Source organism: Onthophagus taurus, chromosome 1, assembly GCF_036711975.1.
Source record: "Onthophagus taurus isolate NC chromosome 1, IU_Otau_3.0, whole genome shotgun sequence".
Lineage (NCBI taxonomy): Eukaryota > Metazoa > Arthropoda > Insecta > Coleoptera > Scarabaeidae > Onthophagus > Onthophagus taurus.
In genome coordinates this window covers 2,607,062-2,624,214 of record NC_091966.1, presented here as the reverse complement: position 1 = coordinate 2,624,214, position 17,153 = coordinate 2,607,062, and the positions used below count along the sequence as shown (strand labels likewise).

Below are 17,153 nucleotides of genomic sequence, written 5' to 3'. Positions count from 1 at the left end.
CCTAATTGTTTTTATTTTTTATTGGAAACATATTGGGTTTGGTGTCAAATTTCATCATTTTTTATCTTTTTTAAGAACATGTCATTAAAAGTATTTATTTTTGGATAATTTTAGATTAAAAAAATCAAAATGGCCACTAATTTTATTAACCTAACCTAATTGTTTTTATTTTTTATTGAAAACATATTGAGTTTGGTATCAAATTTCATAATCTTTTATGTTTTTTTAAGAATATCTCATTAAAAGTATTTATTTTTGTTAATTTTAGATTAAAAAAATCAAAATGGCCACTAATTTTTTTTAACATAACCTAATTTTTTTTATTTTTTATTAAAAACATATTGAGTTTGGTATCAAATTTCATCATTTTTAAGAACATGTCATTAAAAGTATTTATTTTTGTTAATTTTAGATTAAAAAAATCAAAATGGCCACTAATTTTATTGACATAACCTAATTATTTTTATTTTTTATTGAAAAAATGTTGAGTTTGGTATCAAATTTAATCATTTTTTATCTTTTTTTAAGAACATGTCATTAAAAGTATTTATTTTTGTTAATTTTAGATTAATAAAATGAAAATGGCCACTAATTTTATTAACCTAACCTAATTGTTTTTATTTTTTATTGAAAACATATTGAGTTTGGTATCAAATTTCATCATTTTTTATGTTTTTTTAAGAATATCTCATTAAAAGTATTTATTTTTGTTAATTTTAGATTAAAAAATCAAAATGGCCACTAATTTTTTTTAACATAACCTAATTTTTTTTATTTTTTATTAAAAACATATTGGGTTTGGTATCAAATTTCATCATTTTTTATGTTTTTTAAGAACATGTCATTAAAAGTATTTATTTTTGTTAATGTTAGATTAAAAAAATCAAAATGGCCCCTAATTTCATTAACATAACCTAATTGTTTTTATTTTTTATTGAAAACATATGGAGTTTGGTATCAAATTTCATCATTTTTCGCCCTTATTAAGAGCGTATCATCAAAAGTATTTATTTTTAATAATTTTAGATTAAAAAAATCAAAATGGCCACTAATTTTTTTAACATAACCTAATATTTTTTTATTTTTTATTGAAAACATATTGAGTTTGGTATCAAATTTCATCATTCTTTATTTTTTTTAAGAACATGTCATTAAAAGTATTTATTTTTGTTAATTTTAGATTAAAAAAATCAAAATGGCCACTAACTTTTTTAACATAACCTAATTGTTTTTATTTTTTTTTAAAAACATATAGAGTTTGGTATCAAATTTCATCATTCTTTATCTTTTTTAAGAACATGTTATTAATACAAAAATAAATTAAAAATCAAAATGGCCACTAACTTTTTTAACATAACCTAATTGTTTTTATTTTTTATTAAAAACATATAGAGTTTGGTATCAAATTTCATCATTCTTTATCTTTTTTAAGAACATGTTATTAAAAGTATTTGTTTTTGTTAACTTTAGATTAAAAAAGTCAAAATGGCCCCTAATTTTATTAACATAACCTAATTGTTTTTATTTTTTATTGAAAACATATCGAGTTTGGTATCAAATTTCATCATTTTTCGCCCTTATTAAGAGCGTATCATCAAAAGTATTTATTTTAAATAATTTTAGATTAAAAGATCAAAATGGCCACTAATTTTTTTAACACAATCTAATTTTTTATTAAAAACATATCGAGTTTGGTATCAAATTTCATCATTTTTCGCCCTTATTAAGAGCGTATCATCAAAAGTATTTATTTTTAATAATTTTAGATTAAAAAAATCAAAATGGCCACTAATTTTTTTAACATAACCTAATATTTTTTTATTTTTTATTGAAAACATATTGAGTTTGGTATCAAATTTCATCATTCTTTATTTTTTTTAAGAACATGTCATTAAAAGTATTTATTTTTGTTAATTTTAGATTAAAAAAATCAAAATGGCCACTAACTTTTTTAACATAACCTAATTGTTTTTATTTTTTATTAAAAACATATAGAGTTTGGTATCAAATTTCATCATTCTTTATCTTTTTTAAGAACATGTTATTAAAAGTATTTGTTTTTGTTAACTTTAGATTAAAAAAGTCAAAATGGCCCCTAATTTTATTAACATAACCTAATTGTTTTTATTTTTTATTGAAAACATATCGAGTTTGGTATCAAATTTCATCATTTTTCGCCCTTATTAAGAGCGTATCATCAAAAGTATTTATTTTAAATAATTTTAGATTAAAAAGATCAAAATGGCCACTAATTTTTTTAACACAATCTAATTTTTTATTAAAAACATATCGAGTTTGGTATCAAATTTCATCATTTTTCGCCCTTATTAAGAATATATCATCAAAAGTATTGATTTTCGGTAATTTTAGCTTAAAAAAATCAAAATGGCTGCCGATTTTTTTCTTAACCTAAGTTTTTCTATTTTAATCGAAACAAGTCGACTTTGACGAAATAAGCCGTCTTTGACTTTTTATGCTGCGATTTTGATTGCTAATAGATTTAAAATTGATTTAATAAAATTGGATTCGATATCTTACTGGATTCGTTGTTGCAGTGATATGTTCCAACCCAATTAAGTTAATGGCCAAAAATCTTTTATAAATTCACCAATTAGTATTAAAATCCTGCTCAATCCAGTTAGTTCTGTAGTTTTTCAGATATTTGTTTACATCCAGTAGAAAATCTTATCCAATTTAGGTTTTGGATTAAATTTCTGAGTTTCTAGATCCAAGAAAATTTCCTACTGGATTCTTAATTATATGCACTAATCTAGCACTTAAATCCCGTTCAATCCAGTTGATGGACTGGATCCACACAAAAAGCCAATTTCTGCAAAGTTCTTGTTACATCCAGTAAAATATCCTTTTCCAACCAGAAATTCAGTAAAATATTTTCTCATGAAATCAAAACTAGTGAAGCAAAATTAAATATGTATAATAACTCCAAGTTTTATTGATCTATTTATGGTGATAACAAATTAAAACCATAAAGTTTTTTTACTTATTGTTATCAAAACATACTTAAAATACATAAAATTATCGCGCTAATTCTGAATAACCCGAGACTATAAAGTAGTAAATATATTTTTGGTTAGTAATAAATTTCTTACCTCTGATTGTGGGGCTGCATCAAGAGCCTTCAAAGAAGCCTCATGTTCCCCTTCCTATACACAATTAATATTAGTAACATATAATAAGTAAACAAAAAAAAACGAACACAAAGACACCGAAAACCACTAATTAAATTTTAATCCTCGACTTACCCTCCAAATAAATTCTCCACTTGAACTAGATCTTGTGTCCGAACCACTATCCCAATCCTGTTCATCACCAACTTCATTACTTTCACTAAACGACGTCGACATCATTTGTAAATTGGCTAACCCCGGTCCAGAGAATCGTATATCCGCTAAAGGACCATATAAATCCTCAATTTTCTCTTCCGCTTTCTTTTTGTTTTCTTCCGCGATAACATAATCCAATTCTTTAGCTCTATCAGCTGGCATATTAGCGTAAATAGTATCGGCAATCCAACCGTTTTCGTATTCGTGATTATCCTCGTGTTTCTCAACGTAAACGTATTCGGGGGAATCTTCGTTTTTATTAATTCCGTCGTAATCCGTTACATCACTTGGCGTTCGATCGGAATCTGCATTTAAACTGTTACCTTCACCTTCCTCTAGTTTAGACGCAGTGTTCACATAGATAATAGACGCGTTATCTTCTGTCCGGCTACTCGAAATGTTCTCTTTATCTAAATTGATTGATAAGTTATCTGCAACTGGTATATTCCTACTTGTTTCTTCCTTATTTTCGGGGATTAATTCGTTTTCTTCTTGTAATACTTTGTCGATGTCTTCATCAGAAATGTGACATTCTATATTATCTAATTCTGGATCGTCTAAATCGGTAACTAATTCAAAGTTTGTACATTTTTCATCAATGATGTCATAGTCTGGGTTTTCAATTGGTGATAAATAAGTTTTTGGATGTTCGGGTGTTTCGTCGCAATTCCTAAACGATGCTTGTAAATCTTTCCATTGGCGGTCTTCAGGCGAATTTAATGGTGCTATGTTTTGGCCGAAACTCAACGTGTTATCGCTGACAGTTAAAAATTTATCGGATGAGGAAGAACGTTCGTCGTTTTCACTTCTTAAATCGATTAATTCAATACAACTATTTAGTTGATTGTATCGTTCGTTATTTAAAAAGTCGGTTATGTAATCGTTAACATTTATTTTTGGAATTTGTTCTTTTTCTATTTGATCATCGATTAAAGTGTTATCTTCAATTTCTGCTTTACAATCGCTATATTTACTTTCTTTGGATTCTTTGGAGCTTTCATCTTCGTCTGGAATAGTTTCGAAAATCCGATCGGGTTCAATCGTTAAGTTTAAATCTTCCACGTTAAATAAAGTGTCATTTGAACAACAAGAATCTAGGCTTGGAGTGTGACGGTGATTCGGTATTTTAGCAGGACTACTTATCATCGAACTTTCTGGTTTTGGCGAATTAATTTCTGTGTGGATATTCGAAGAGATATTATCTTCTATTGACCAATCACAACTATCATCATCACTTTCTTCATTTCTAGAAATGATTTTTATTATTTTTAAATCAACTAAAAACGAAAATGTTTACCTTTTATTTGTAAAAATTGGAGAATCATCGTCACTATCGATATAACTTTCTTCTGGGATTGGTGATAATGGGGTGTTATAGACGTTGTAACGAATAAAAACTTCGTTTTTCTCGGCCGGTTCGAGTTCTTCGCGTTCTTCAATTTGTTCGGAAGAAGCTCTTTGGGCGTGTGGGAGTTTATTTAATAATTCGTTACGAATTGCAGCCATAATTTCATCGTCCATACTAAATCCAACGTAACTATCAGCTTGAACGGCGATTTGACCTGATAATTCTTCAGAATTACTTTGAGGGTGTAAAAACCAACCGCCACCGGATTCCCAACCAGCTAAATTAAAAAAAAAAAGATATTAAAATAGATTGTTATTAATTATTTTTGATGCATATAAAAGAATGTCTCAAGAATTTCACCAATTCATTTTCCAAAAAGGCTTGTTAATGTAAAGTAAATTATCACCTATGTTCATAAAGTGTTGGTCTGGTGAATTGAAAAGTGGAAAGTTTAATGAAAACTATGGACATAAGAAGAATTTTTGCCAAAGATGTTCTAGATGTGTAAAATGCGCAGAATACAACACTGGGAATAATATTCAATTAGATACAGGACTTTGTTCAATACCGAAGTAGTTAATAATGGTTGACTTAAATTGAGAGTACAGCAAAATATTACATTTGCGCAAGTAGCAAGAAATCAGTGATTAAAAAATAATTATGGAATAGAGTAATAAGGTAGAGAACAACTGCAAAAATTCAGCAAACTACAATAGTCTTCTACAAGCTGTATCTAGTGACTAGACTTCCATGTAGAGAATATAGTATTCCATTTGCAGTATCTAGACTTTTAGCAGTAATCTCAAGTCTTTGGCAAGCAGCTTCTGAGCTTTAATTAACAGTATCTAGTCTTCTACCAGCAGTATATAGCTTTCTGCAACCTGTATTTAGTGACTAGTCTTCTATAAAGGGGATATAGTATTTCATTTGCAGTATCTAGACTGTTGGCAGTAATCTCTAACCTTTTGCAAACAGTTTCTAGTTTTCCATTAACAATACTAGTCTTCTACCAGCAGTAAATAGCCTTCTCAAGCTATGATAGATCTTGTGATAAAGTGTCTCTAGTGATAAATCTTCTATAAAGAGGATATAGTTATCAAGATTGAAAAGATTTGGTATCAAGTATAGCGCCTCTGTTTGACTGAGAACTAAGAATATTTGGGTAATTTATTAAGTTGGTATCAACCCAACCCTGACAAAAATTGAATAACATATTGTTGTGCCTCAGCGACAATCTAAAGACATCTATTTGCAAAGATTCTCGAAGAAGAAATATTTGTTTCAGGAATATGTGAGGAGCAGGAAAGATAGAAGAACAACAGTAACAATTGAAAAAAGCTGAACACCAATAACTTGATAAAAATAAGAACAGAGGAAGGAGTGACTTGCAGACTACTTATAAAAACCAGTATAAGACAAAGAAACAGTCTAAGCCTTGCACTTTTCAACTTGATTATGGAGAAAATAATAATTGACGTGAAAAGAGTTTTAAATATTATTTGGCGTCAATATTACTAACAGAAGGAACCACCAAGGACGAAAGAAGCTTTGATATCAGGTTACGTGAGGGACATAATGTGCCTCAACAAGACTATCAAGGATAATCAAAGAATTCGCAGAAGACTTCCTATACGAAAGAGACATACATGGTATGAAAGGGCGAAATCAACTTCTCAGCATACACTATGATTTATTAAGAAACAAGACAGATGTCTTAAAGTAAGAAAAAGAACTTTGTAATATTAATACATAAACTTTAATTGAATTGAATAGAGCTCTCGATTTTATCACAGATGTGTTAGGTTTCAAATTCAGGAGAAACATGTTGAGGTGTAAGAGTTGCCAAATGAACACTGTCGCTTTTTTATAATTTTATCTTAAATAATGACGACATGTAATAACTACTGTGGATATTATCGAATAATAAATGTAACCAAATATATTGAAATCCCAAACAGAAATGAATCCAAATATAAAAATATGATTTAGAGTATTATTAACACATTAAATACTTATCATTTATATCTACTTGGTTTTGGCAATATTTTCAAAATTACAAAAGTTAAAATTTTCTTAATTGACTACTATTTATACTATACAGTGAATTTCACTTAAGATGCAATATACACAAATATATTTCCATAGAAATCAGGGCGTACCTACTTATTTTGTCCCACATAAAATGCAACATATCAATATAATTTGACGTTTGAAGACGCACGACTAAACCCGAAACTTTCTAGTTCTAGTTCTAGTGTTAGTTCTAGTTTTAATCGTTTTCAGCGCTAGATTGTTGTGTATTTTTATTGAAGTAGTTGAAAAGTTTAACATACGTATTAGAAAAGTACTTATGTTACATTATGTCAAATGTCTGGAATATAGCCAATAACTTCGCCATTTGCTGTTTTAAAGAAAAATGTTTTAAACAAAAAATTCTTTATTAATTGTGGCGCATTTTTTCGTGATACTTGCTTGTTTACATTGTTCTTTGTTTCGATGCTATGGCAACCAACATTGTTGTTTTAAATGGGATGCATATGTTTTTTTGCACATTTTAATAGAGGATAAATCCCTCTACGCGATGAACATATCAAATCATATGGTTGTATTAGAAAAAATCGAGAAAAAATGCATTCTCTGAAAATATTAAATCAGCAAATTATAATCAAAGTAGGCCCCGAAATAACGCCGTTGACAGCTTTAAATGTCAAAAAAATGATAGTTTACAAAAAATTCAAATATTAATAATGTATGGGTGCGGTGATAGAAAACGCACTCAAAGTGAAGTTTGTACACTGTTCAATAATATTTACCAGGATTACACAATCCACAGTATCGAAAATATTTAAAAAATTCTTTAACACCGGAAGTGTTAAAAACCTTCCAAAAAGTTGATGGCCAAAGACAGCTACCAATGACCATGTATTATTAATTATTCATAACTGTTAAACTGTAATTTTTTTTACATTTAAATTGTCTTCGGTGCCTACTTTGATTGTAATTAGCTGATTTAAGACTTTCAAAAAACGCATTTTTTCTTGATTTTTTTCTTATACAACCATATGATTTGATATGTTCATCGCACAGAGGGACTTATCCTCTATCAAAGTATGCAAAAAAAATATATGCATCCCATTTAAAATAACAATGTTGGTTGCCATAGCAACGAAACAAAAAACAATACAAACAAGCAAATATCGCAAAAAAATGCGCCACGATTAATAAAGAAACTTGTATTTGAAGCATTTTTCTTTAAAACCACAAATGGCGAAGTTATTGTCTATATTCCAGACATTTGACACAGCTGTATAGTACACCCTGTATAGTACATCCTGTATAGCGTTAGTTCTAGTGACAGTGCAATTGTAAAACTAGAACTAACACTATACCTAGAACTAGAATCATTCGGGTTTAGCCGTCTTTAGAGACGTATGGCTAAATCCGAATGTTTATAGTTCTAGATCTAGCGTTAGTTCTCTTGACAGTGCAAGTGTAAAACTCTATACCTAGAACTAGAATCATTCGGGTTTAGCCGTCTTTAGAGACGTGCGGCTAAACCCAAATGACTCTAGTTCTAGGTATGGTGTTAGTTCTAGATTTAATTGTTATTCAGCGCTAGATTATTGTATATGTATTTCTATTGAAGTAGTTAAAAGGTATTAAGAAAAGTATGTATATTAAATTATATAGTAAAACTAGAATTGTTTGGGTTTAGCTGTCTTAAGAGACGTATGACTAAATCCGAATGTTTCTAGTTCTAGGTCTAGCGGTAGTTCTAGTGACAGTGCAAGTGTAAAACTAGAACTAACATTATACCTAGAACTAGAATCATTCGGGTTTAGCCGTCTTTAGAGATGTGTGGCTAAACCCAAATGATTCTAGTTCTGGGTATAGTGTTAGTTCTACATAGTAACAGTGCTAGTGTAAAACTAGAACTAACACTAGACCTAGAACTAGAAAGTTTAGGGTTTAGCCATGCGTCTTTTAAGACGGCTGAAAACTCAGGATTATCTTAAGGACGTCACCTTTTCCAAGCAAAATTTTTCTTTTGTAAAACTACCTAATGCCTGTACTATTAAGCTATAGTTCGTTTTTTTTTCTATAATACTTGTCAATGTAAATTTTTTAGGGTTTCTGTTGGTATTATCTAGGACCCTTATAAAATTTATGTTGTTTTCCTGATTTTTAGTAACATTTTCAGTAACTAAATAATTGAGGTTAAAATACTAATAAATTTTTAGATAAATACAATTTTAACCAAGTACATATTTATTGTAAAAAGGTGCTACATAGTAATTAAATAGAACAAAACACTTTTTGTAGGTAAATAAATGCCAAATACACACCCCACAACATTTTTTTATGCACGTTTTCTTTTGAATAACGAAAGATTAAACGTCAGTGTGACATTTATTTCGAAACATCATATAACAAAACTCCCTGTTAGTTTTGCCAACTTTACAACAATTTGACAGATGTTATAGAAAAAAAATGAACTATATGTTACATTTTATATGGAACAGTGTCAGTTCATAGTAATTTCGTATGTATGGTTACTACATTCATATATTGCAAGTTATATAAAATTCCTGGTATTTAAGTTCTCTACTAATATTTAAAAAAAAATACTTACTACTTGTACTGGGTTTAATCATTTCACTTTCCGTTTCTTCTTTAATAAAAGTTCCATTACCATCTTTAACAAAAGTATCATTATTTACAACAAAAGTACCATCTCCAATTTTACTTTCATCGTATGTTTTATTTAATGGAACATCTTTATTAAAAGTTTGGTCTTCGTTTTTGGTATCAGGTACATAAGTTTCATTAAGAACATGACTAACTTGCAAATTATTCTTTTTATCCAATTTCTCATCAAGCCCCTCATTATTATTTTCCAAAAACAACAGACTATGCGGTTCTTGATTAAAAGTAATAAAATCAATATCATTCTCTTGTTCATCAAAACTTTTCCCCAAAAAATTATCCCACGTTTCCAAAGAATACAAATCGCTATTATTCGTTTCACGCGGTTCTTGTATAAAATTTGATGAAAATTTCAAATCTTCCCCTTTAATTGATCCGGTTTCTTTGATACTCGTCGAATAAAAATCGATGGAGTAATCGTCATTATCCAGTATTGTTGATTCTAAAGGTTTTCGCTTTTTTGAATATGGCGTACTTGAAAATCCTTGAAAATGAGTTAAAGAACTTGGTGCTATTTCTTCTTGGGAATCACTCAAATCAAATTGGACTTTTAATCGTTCTTGGGGAGTTTCAATATACGATTTAATTTCATTATTTAAAAAATCTTTTGTTTTATTTACAATCGTTTCATTGAAATTTAATTCTTCTTTGGTTAAATCAAAATTAATTTGTTTTGTGTTTTCATTTTCTTCTTGAAGTGATTTATTATTTTGTGGTGATGTTTCATTAATATTGTTTAATGAAGAGATATCTTGTACTTTATTTATTATTTCGATTATAATTTCTTCCACATCGACCGTACTAATTTGTTTTAATACATTTTTTTCAGATTCATCTTTAACAATATGAGATGATGTATCTTGTACATCGAATTGATATGTTTTATTAGAATTTATAAATGATTCATCGTTATTTTCATTATTTGGATTTCTTTCGATTGAAACGTTTAGTGATGAATCATTTTGTTCTACATCTCCCATTTTAGTATCACAGCTTTCAATATCATTTCCATCAAGGTTTATTGAATCATTAGTCTCTATTTTTTCAACTAATGACTCATTTATTATTTCAACTTCTTTTATTTCTTCTTTATCGTTTTCATTTTTATTTTTGGTATCAACACAATTAGATTTAGTATTTTCGCAACTTGTAATAACAAAATTTTTATTCACTTCATCGTTTTGTTTATCACAGTTTTGTGTAAGTAACTCATTTGAGATCTCATCAATTTCTTCTTTTAACTTAGTTTCAATCCCAATAAAATTTTGTACTTCATTCAAATCGTCGCTTATTTCATTTTCAACATTTTGATCGTCCCATTTAACGTTTTCTTTGATATGTGTAACATCTTTATCATAAAACACCAATTCTTGACACAAAAATTCTTTGGTTTTTCTTAAAATATCTCTTTGCTTCTCCTGAGTTAATTTCGTATCTTCATTAATTTCTGTTTGGCAATCGACAAATTCTTCAACGTTTAAATCGGCGTCGCTATCACCTCCAAGCGTTTTTGAGGAATCCCCCTCCTCCAAAGTTTTCATTTCATCTGAAGAAACATCTAACATCGTATTTGGTACTGAATTATCCACAGCTAAAGCTTGTGATGCGTTATTTTCAATCGAACATTCCGATATGGTTTTGAAATCGCTGGCTTGGCTAATTTCGGGGGAAAGAAACTCAGCGACGCTTTCCACGCTATCAGATTCCGATTCTGATTCTTTATCATTGGGGGAATTTGATTTAATAATTGGTAAAATGAGAGATGTTTTTGTTAAATTAAGATTATTGGGCGATTTCGTGTCTAAATTAATATGAATTAATGGTTTTAGTAAATATTCGCTTAACGTTTCTAATTTTTTCTCCTTATTTAATAAGTGTTTATCGACGTCGGGTAAATCGGTTAATAAATCGGGGATTAAATGCGCCGAAATAATTTGATGCACATCTTTAGTAACATCCTCTTTAAATTTTGTGTTAGTCTCGAAACAAATCTCTCTGTATTCGTCTGTTGGGGAATAATTCGATTTTTCGTTCGCTAAAAAGCTTTCGCAAATTATTTTCGATCGTCTCAAACAATAATCGTTATTAATCGTGTCGAGGGTATCCTCTAAGCTTTTGGCACTTAGGTTGTCATCGATCGATTGGGTTTCTTTGGAACTCGTCCCCGTGCCGGAATCTTCCTCGCATCCGCTTCCTTCGCTCGAAGAAACTTTAATTTCCTCCTTTAATAAGCATAAATCTTTATGTAAATCGACCTTCAAATCGTTTGATTTATCAGAATCGAACGATCCGGTGTAAACATCGTTATCTTCAAAACTTATCGCGCACTTTGAACATTTTTTTAAGACAGACGGCTCGTCTAAAATCTCCTCAATGTCATCGTAAAGCTTTTCTAATGACGCACTATTTTCGGGAGTGTTCAATCCGGAATCTTTATCGATGAGATCTTTGTCGGAAAATTTCGTTAATAATTTATCTTCTCTGTCCGGTTTTAAATTATCATTTCGTTGAATTAATTCTGATAATTTTGGTACGTTTAATTTTCGGGTTTCTTTGATGTAATCATCGCTACTTCCGGGGCGATCAAGTTCTTCTTGCGATGCGATTTCTTCGTCAACGGGCGAACTTTGATCGCTTAACACTTCGATTTTTACATGAAAGTCGCTTAAATTTTCCAACGATTTCGGTTTTAAGTCGAGATTGGACGGGATTTTAGTGTGATCGTTATCACAGGAAATGCCGTTTTTGATATGGATTACGTCCTTATTATCTTTTGATTCTTTAAGGCTATCACAGCTAGTCTTTTTTTGTAAATTCACTCGATCGTCTTTATTGTCCACCAAACTGTTTAAGTGCTTCACGGATACGTTAAAGACGTTGTATACTTGTTTGGCTGGAATAATTTCAGCCGGACTGTTAAGTTCAACGAGAAGTTTTTTCACTGGGGAGTTTTCTAAACTGTCCAATTGACGACTGCTACTCGATTCGCCGGATTTCGAGTCTGAATAACTATACTTATCAGGTACAAAGAGTAAACTATCTCTACGTTCGTCTTGGAGTTTTCGCAGCTCTTCCTGAAACGTGTCGTGTACGCTTAATAAATTACCCTCGCTACCGAACTTCAAAGCTGGGTTATCCATGTTTTTAAATTTGGATTTTTGATTTTTAAACTCTGTAAGGCTTGGGAGCGTTTCTGAATCGGATTCCGAATAATCCACGTGCGTAAGAACCATTAAATCAGCTACCGAACGAGATTTTTGGCGCACCTTTTCTGTGTAAGCTCCTCGTTCGATTTTCTTTTTCCAATTTTCTTCCTCAGTCTCGCTTTCGCTGCTCGTAGTGACTTTCGGTCCTATTTTAAAATGCAACGGCTTAGGACTGGGATTATTCGAATTTAATTCCAAAACATTATCCAAATCCATCATCGCTTCCGACAGCCCTTTCGCGTACACTAAATCCCCGCTATTATTAGCCACGTTCTCCAACCACGAATCCACGGAATTGTGATCTTGTAATAAATTATCGAGCGATCCGTGCAAGTTCGTTAAACTAGCCGATTTCTTTTCTTCGTGCATCAAAGGCGTTTCATCCGTCATCGCGACAGCGTTCGGCTTTAACGCCTCCCACCGTTGATCAAAGTCATGTATCGAACAATCTTTCAGTTCTGTCGAGACTTTTGTGTGCTCGTACACTTGCATGAGATCATTTAGTATTAAATCTATGTGCGTTGCGGAAAGACGTGATTCCACCGTACTCCAACACGATTGCATTAATTTATACCTAAACAAATACAATTAATGCATCAATTTAATCTAACTTTGATTATTTATAACTTACATGTAATCCGTGTAAATAACGTTAACTGTAGGCCTTGGTAACCGTACATTTGGGGAACCTAGTACTTGGGAAATTACTTCATCATTGTTTAAATCTGAATAAGGTTGATCGCCACATTCTAAAATTTCCCACATTGTAACACCTAAAGACCATATATTTCCTTCCAATGTGATCTAATTAAATAAAATATTAAAAATAATTAATTCATCATCATAAGATAACTTTATTATTAAGTTATATAAAAGTATTGGGAAAGATGAAGTAAAAGTTTAATCGCTAAATTATTCCGATCATATTTAATTTTCAAATTAAGTTAACGAAGTGTTTAATCAGCCACTTCTTAGCGTTTAAAATTTTGCCAAGATAAAAATATCTCGCTGCGATGGTTTTATTTGTAAAGGGGAACTGTTACTTGTTTAATAACTTTAAAGATTCAATACAAGATAATGTAGTTTATGGACTACCACCACACAATAGTATTAAAGATAAGGTTAACTAATTCAAAATTAATTCTTTTTCTGGTTATTTATTGATGAATACTGGAAATTGTCACGTTTAAGGCATTTGGAGAAGTACATAATTATCAGTGATGAGTTTTTACACATAAAACGTTTTTATCTCATTGAGACGAAATCGTCCCTCTCAGAATCGCCCACAATCTAAATATTCCTTTAAATATATAACACGTGAAAAAGTTTAGTGTAGGCCACTTCTGTTAGTTCATTGAAACTTTTTTAATATACAGTACGTTTCAAAAGTAACGGATAAATTCATTAAAATTATTATAAACAATTTGTGAGAAAATCGCTGAAACGGGTCTAAAAATTTTAATTTTTTTAGTAACTACAAAAAAATAAGAACGAATAGCGATGAATAGCAACAAATAACAACGAATAACAATGAATAACAACAATTAACACAAGAAACTCCAAAATACTACTTAAAATAATCTCACAATAAACTGTTTCAAATCGAATTTTGACACTTGGAAATGTCAAATCAAAACAATTGGTTGCCATGGTTACGCACTGCTACTGCTATTTTCTATATGAAATGACTGGGTAATAATGAAACTTTAAATTAATTTTTCTCGAAAATTAACCGATATTAATATTTATTGTACATAATTCAGAAAAAAATCCTCTTTCAAATTCCGATATAAAAAATGGGAAGTTCCATTTTAAAAAAACTTCGATGACGTCATAACTCAACAAAAAATTATAACGGTCATAACGATTTTTTCATAAATTGTTTGTAATTTTATCGAATTTGCCCGTTACTTTTGAAACGCACTGTATATTTTTAATTTATTTATTTCTCTTATCCAGCTTCAAATTTAGACCTCGCCAATTGTATTGTACTATCTAGGTAGCAAATAATTTCACTTATTATCCCTTGATGGCACGTAAGCTACAGCTTGACTAATCTATCTTGATCCGAAAAGGTTAGATCCATCGTGGCAAAAGGTACCACGGATTTCATTTCTTTGTTATATTTCACAAAATGAAGATTGTATACAGTGCTCAACGAAAATGTTTGTATGCGTATATTACAAAAATTTCGATGGAAAGGAGATAAAAATATGGCTTATTATTACAATTAATTGTTTATATAGTAACTGATAGCATAGCGAAAAATCCTTAAATTTCTTAAAAACTGACTTCTTTACCTACGTTTATATTTAACGGCAATTACCTTTACAGCATAATACAAACATAATTTGAATAAACAGTTATCACAAATATACAAAAGTAAAAGTCACTAATACGGCTTAAATTTATGTTACCATCTCTGCGAAGCTGTAATTAATATTACAAGATTTGTAGAACCTATCTCACTTGAAGGATTTACTGTGGCACTTCTTCTGCGCAACTGACCGACCAAGATAGATTTTCCAAGCTGTAAGCTACTACTTTCTTAACACTGTAGACTATAACGTAATATCTTTATAATGGAGTGGATTGTACCATCTCTTTGACGATGTACACTGCATCCTCAAAGCTAATCTCGCTTCAAAATAGTTGATTGTGGTGCCTCGACTCTTTAACATTGCAAATTAGAGCGTTTTCATGAATATCTCGTTAATGAATTAAATTCCAGAGGCTCGGCCGCAAGCGACCTCGACCACCATCTCTTTAACACTGTACATTGTAACCTCCTGCTAATATCGCTTCAATAAAGTTAATTGCTGTGCCACGGCTGCAATGGGACTCGGCTACTGACTCTTAACACTGTAAACTATAGTGTTTCCATTAATAACATGTTAATAGAGTAGAATCCAGGGCCTCAGCCGCAAGCGACCTCGGCAACCATATCTCTTTAACGATGTACATTGCAACCTCTCAGCTAATATCGCTCCAATATACAGGGTGATTCTCAACATATACTCATAAACTTGGGGATTTATTCCTAAATGACTAATAAATGAAAAAAATTGTAGCAAAGTTTTTTAGTTTCCTAGATATCCATGGAATTTACTTTCAAGTCAAGAATACAGATAACATTTCAAAATGACATCACAGCAAGTGTTAGAAGTTATTTCCTGGCAGCAGCATGTATCCGATTTCGCAATTCTTGCTTAGTATTAATTTCAACAAGAAAGTTGAGGTTGGGCGATCGAGATGGCCAGGCTAATGGACTACCTATACCTATTCATCTTCCGGGAAATAAAAATCAAGAGAATTAAGGTTGGGCGATCGAGATGGCCAGACTAATAGACTAGCTAATATTTGTCATGAGAAATAAATCCCCAAGTTTATGCGTGTAGGTTGAGAATAACCCTGTATTTGATTGTTGTGCTGCCTCGGCTGCAAGCAACCTCGGCCACCACCTCTTCACACTGTAAATTATAGCGTCTCTATTAATTTCTCGTTATTGAAGTAGATTCCACGGCCTCGGCCATTATTTTTTAAGACTGTATATTGTAATCTCTAATATATCGCTTAATATCGCTTTAATAAAATTGTTTGTTATTCTTCGGTCGCAAGCAACCTTGGCTACTTTTAACACTGTAAATGATAGCATCTCCATTAATATTTCGTTAATGGAGTAAATTCCAGGGCCTCGGCCGCAAGCGACCTCGGCCACCATTTCTTTAGCGCTATACATTGCAACATCTAAGCCAATATCGGTTCAATAAAGTTGATTGTTGTATCTCGGCTGCAAGGAACCTCGCCTACCACCTCTTTACACTGTAAATTATAGCGTCTCTATTAATTTCTCGTTATTGAAGTAGATTCCAGGGCCCCGGCTATTATTTTTTAAGACTGTACATTGCAACCTCTCAGCTAATATCGCTTCAATATATTTGATTGTTGTGCCTCGGGTGCAAGCAACCTCGGTCACCACCTCTTCACACTGTAAATTCTAGCGTGTCTATTAATATTTCGTTAATGGAGTAAATTCCAGGGCCTTGGCCGCAAGCGACCTTGGTCACCATTTCTTTAGCGCTATACATTGCAACATCTAAGCCAATATCGGTTCAATAAAGTTGATTATTGTGCCTCGGCCGCAAGCGACCTCGGCTACTACCTCTTAACACTGTAAATTATAGCGTTTCTATTAATATCTCGTTAATGAATTAAATTCCAGAGCCTCGGCCGCAAGCGACCTCGGCAATCTTATCTCTTTGACGATGTACATTGCAACCTCTCAGCTAATATCGCTTCAATATATTTGATTGTTGTGCCTCGGGTGCAAGCAACCTCGGTCACCACCTCTTCACATTGTAAATTATAGCGTGTCTATTAATATTTCGTTAATGGAGTAAATTCCAGGGCCTCGGCCGCAAGCGACCTCGGCCACCGTTTCTTTAACGCTATACATTGCAACATCTAAGCCAATATCGGTTCAATAAAGTTGATTATTGTGCCTCGGCCGCAAGCGACCTCGGCTACTACCTCTTGACACTGTAAATT

General features: G+C 31.3%; 1 protein-coding gene across 3 annotated transcripts in view; it reads right to left on the bottom strand.

Moving 5' to 3' along the window:
- The window catches only part of LOC111423476 (uncharacterized), a 76,620-nt gene that overhangs the window by 4,548 nt on the left and 54,919 nt on the right, over positions 1 to 17,153 (bottom strand). For 2 of the 3 annotated variants that reach the window (XM_023056715.2, XM_023056734.2), the window contains 5 exons: positions 13,237 to 13,409; positions 9,326 to 13,179; positions 4,642 to 4,969; positions 3,264 to 4,590; positions 3,111 to 3,164 (listed from right to left, as the gene is read on the bottom strand). In XM_023056715.2, coding sequence (XP_022912483.2) covers positions 3,111 to 3,164; positions 3,264 to 4,590; positions 4,642 to 4,969; positions 9,326 to 13,179; positions 13,237 to 13,409 — 5,736 coding nt within the window. The remainder of the gene's footprint in view (positions 1 to 3,110; positions 3,165 to 3,263; positions 4,591 to 4,641; positions 4,970 to 9,325; positions 13,180 to 13,236; positions 13,410 to 17,153) is intronic. The other variant, XM_071194333.1, reaches the window with a different exon arrangement.